The following is a 3510-nucleotide window of genomic DNA, read 5'->3' as shown; positions in this document are numbered from 1 at the left end:
TCATGATCGTCACTGGGAAGAAAAGGAAGGGCCTTCAGTTAGCCCCCACATGTTCATGTTGTATCATGATCGTCACTGGGAAAAAAAGGAAGGGCCTTCAGTTAGCTCCCACATGTGTACTTGGCCCATAAACACCCTCTGACTTGACTGTGCCTTTCACTAGTGTACTGGGAAGATTATTGCTCTCTTCACCCAAAGAAACCCCTCAGGCTGCCCTTTAAGTTTATTATAAACTTTCTAAAGGCAGAGACTTCATAACTCTGTCTTCATTTTCATTACTCCAGAACCTTCTAAATAGCATACAATACTGTACACATAGTGAACTTAAACTGTATTAACCGGATTTGGATGACGTTACAATTTTATGGTTGTCAAAATAGGAGAAAGCTAGTAAATATACTCTGGAAAAGCCCACCAGGAAATCCTGGCATCTAGTACTCTCTTTGAAGACAAGAGGGGACCTAGAAAACGGGGCTGCCATCCTGTAACTATACCAGATTCCACAGCCAGGCCCTAAGTCTTCCAGGCTGCGGAGTGTAGACCAGGGAGCCAGGGAAGAGCTATTCACCATCCAGACCAACGATGAGGCCAGAGCCAGCCTGTTCCCAGGCCGCTGCCACCAGGCAGACAGACGGCTGCCTACCATATGCTCCATGCAGATACTGATCTCGCCGTCACTGTAGAAGGCCCCGTAGAAGCCCACGATGTACGGGGAGTTGCACTCGTGCAGCACCTGCAGCTCCCGGATGATCTGGTTCCGGATTGCTGGTTTGATCTCCAGGTGAATTAGCTGGGGGAGAAAAGTGAGGGGAAGCTTTTAGGAACAGGGCAAAGTAGAAAGCCTTTATTCAGTGATTTAAGTTCCGAAAGGTAAGAGAAACAGCTTTTTGGTTTTATTTTTTAAGGTGCTGATGACCAAATAGAGCCTTGTACACGCTATATAAGTACTCTACCATCAGTTATAGTCCAGCTCTCGATTTACTTTTACTTTATTATTTTAAGAAAGAATCTCACTATATTGCCCAGATTGGCCTTAAACTTACTTTGTTGTACAGGCAGAGAACTCATGATCTTCCTACCTCAGTCTCTCAAATACTAGGATGAACTTGGAAAAATAAGCAATTCAAAAAGTTGTTGTTATACGGAGAAACCCTGTCTCAGAAAAAAAAAAGTTGTTATCATTATTGTTAATTTATCTTTGTGCGAGTACATGTATGTATGTGTGTCTATGTGCACGCATGTGCGCACGTGCATGCGCAAAATATATGTGTATGTATATGCAAGCATGTGAATGAATACAGGCACTCTCATGCAATGGTGAACATGTGGAGATCAGAGGACAACCCCAGATGTCTTCTGCCTGCTTGAGACGGTCTCTTTTTTGGTTTTTTTTTTTCCTTATATTTATGTGTATGTATGTCTAAGTATATGTAAGTGCACCATGTATGTGCTAGATCCCCTAGAACTGGAGTTATAAACAGTTTTAAGTAGCTATGTACATGCTGGAACCAAACTCAGGTCCTCTGCAAGAGCAATAACTGTTTTTAACCACTAAGCCAGCTCTCAAGCCCCCAGGTCTCTGCTTTCCTGCTACATATGCCAGGCTAGTTGGGCCACAAATTCCTATCACACTATAGAAATGTTGAGATCACAGACATTCATATTGCAAATTGAGCTGTTATGTAAGGTCTGGCGATTTGAAGTTGAGTACTCACACTTATATAGCAAGCACTTTTACCCGCTAAGCCATCTCCCCAGCCCCAAACAGGCCATTTTAAAAACCAAGTTCCTATTAATTCAGGGTTGAATATCAATGTACAAGCAGGTGTTAGCACCAGAGTTGTAACCAGGAATCAGGTATGGTTCCAGTATGGGCTCCAAAAATGTTGATCAAGGAACCCACCCATCTTACAACAAAGCTATGTGTAAGTCTTATTTCAAAATGACCTGAGGACTTAAGAGACAAGGGGAATATGGCCTTGAGGACATGGTTCATAGTTGGGCTGTGTTGTATAAAGGCATGCGGAACTGAGGTAGGGTAACCTTAGTCACCCAAAAGGTCCCACCTTGACTTTAGGAACCTGATAGGATTGATTTCACCAAAATCTCAGCTGCTCCCTATTGTGTCAACACTGTCCCTTGTTCCAACCAGGAGACAAGTGACAAACATATTTAATGTTGTTTAATAAGGCTGAGCCATAGACAATAAGTATGACATATGACAATTGATGAGTTGGAACAGCTGACAGGAGATAAACAAGAGGTGGGTCCCAAAGATGGATGCTATTGGGGAAAGCTAAAAGGAACAGCACAATACAAACACAGGGAGAAGAATGGACATGATGAGCTGAAAAACATGGAAGAACGTAGCCTCTCTACACAGAGCAACTGTGTTCAAAGAGACGACCGATGGCAGACAGGAAAGGGAATCAGCTCAAGACTGAAGTCATGGAACTTGGCTTTGGCCTGAGCATCAATCACTAGAGCTGGGTGTAAAAAAGCAGCTCCTTTGCATTTGACAAATGTATCTGGTGTCCTTCCCAGACCACACAGTAAGAGAAAGAAGAACCCATCACTGTTATTCCCTAGTCCAGGGATGGTGATTTTCACACTAGCAGACCTTAGTATTTCCCACAGTCTGACAGACAACAAGTTCAAAATCAAACTGAACAAAAAAGTACTAAGTAAAAACCCCCTTTCTTCCACCCATTTACAGGCTCCCAACTGAATCCATTTAGCTATTCACAGAAACTCACCTTCCTGGCCATAACTAGGCCAGACGGCTTATGGGAGACCTTGAACACCACTCCACCATTGCCAGCCCCCAGCTCACTGATCTTCTCAAAGTCATCATCCTTCAGTTCTCCCACCTTCTGCTTCTGGGTCAGAAAGGCCTCAAGGCGCTTCCGCTGCTGCTCGTCAAGCTCCAGCTCCTCCAGCTTCTTCTGCAAGGCCTCCAGGTTGGTCCTGCCCAAAGAAGGACCCAGGTCAGCACAGAGAGACATTCTGCCCTGCATTCCTCCACCTCTGGGCCAAGCCCTCAGGGAATCCAAGGATGGTGTTAATGGGGAGGGTTCTACTCACCAGGGCTCTGCCCCATTTCAAGGGCTTGAGCCGCAACCCTGCTTTACTTCTCACAACTGCAGCTTCCTTATTTAAGAAATGAAGTCCCTGGATTTCTCTCAATACGCTAAAGGTCTACAGGAGGAACCAAGGAATCTACTAAAAGAGAGAATGAGCCATCTAGAACTGCTTTACAAGCCCAATTTTAAAAGTCTCATTAAGGCTCTTGATTATCGCAAAGAAGCAATATTGCCATTTAGTAAAGTTCCTCATTTTTCAGGTCACCAGTGGGTTATGGCATGCCAGTGGTCTGACTTACTCGTACGGAACCTGCAGAGACAAACATTCATCTCAAGACTAACCCAGAATCTTTTTTTTATTTTTTATTTTTTATTTATTTTATTTTATTTTATTTTTTTGGTTTTTCGAGACAGGGTTTCTCTGTGG

At 43.7% G+C, this 3510-nt stretch overlaps 1 protein-coding gene across 1 annotated transcript in view; it reads right to left on the bottom strand.

The window, feature by feature from the left end:
- Map2k1 (mitogen-activated protein kinase kinase 1) overlaps nt 1-3510 on the bottom strand; it is a 72225-nt gene that overhangs the window by 31438 nt on the left and 37277 nt on the right. Inside the window, exons 2-3 of the mRNA XM_005347779.3 lie at nt 2757-2967; nt 644-790 (exon numbers count right to left, since the gene is read on the bottom strand). Of these exons, the coding sequence (XP_005347836.1) occupies nt 644-790; nt 2757-2967 (358 nt within the window). The remainder of the gene's footprint in view (nt 1-643; nt 791-2756; nt 2968-3510) is intronic.

This window comes from Microtus ochrogaster, chromosome 5 (genome assembly GCF_000317375.1).
Source record: "Microtus ochrogaster isolate Prairie Vole_2 chromosome 5, MicOch1.0, whole genome shotgun sequence".
NCBI classification, from domain to species: Eukaryota; Metazoa; Chordata; class Mammalia; order Rodentia; family Cricetidae; genus Microtus; species Microtus ochrogaster.
The sequence above is the reverse complement of the archived record's forward strand: the minus strand, read 5'-3'. Positions and strand labels throughout refer to the sequence as shown.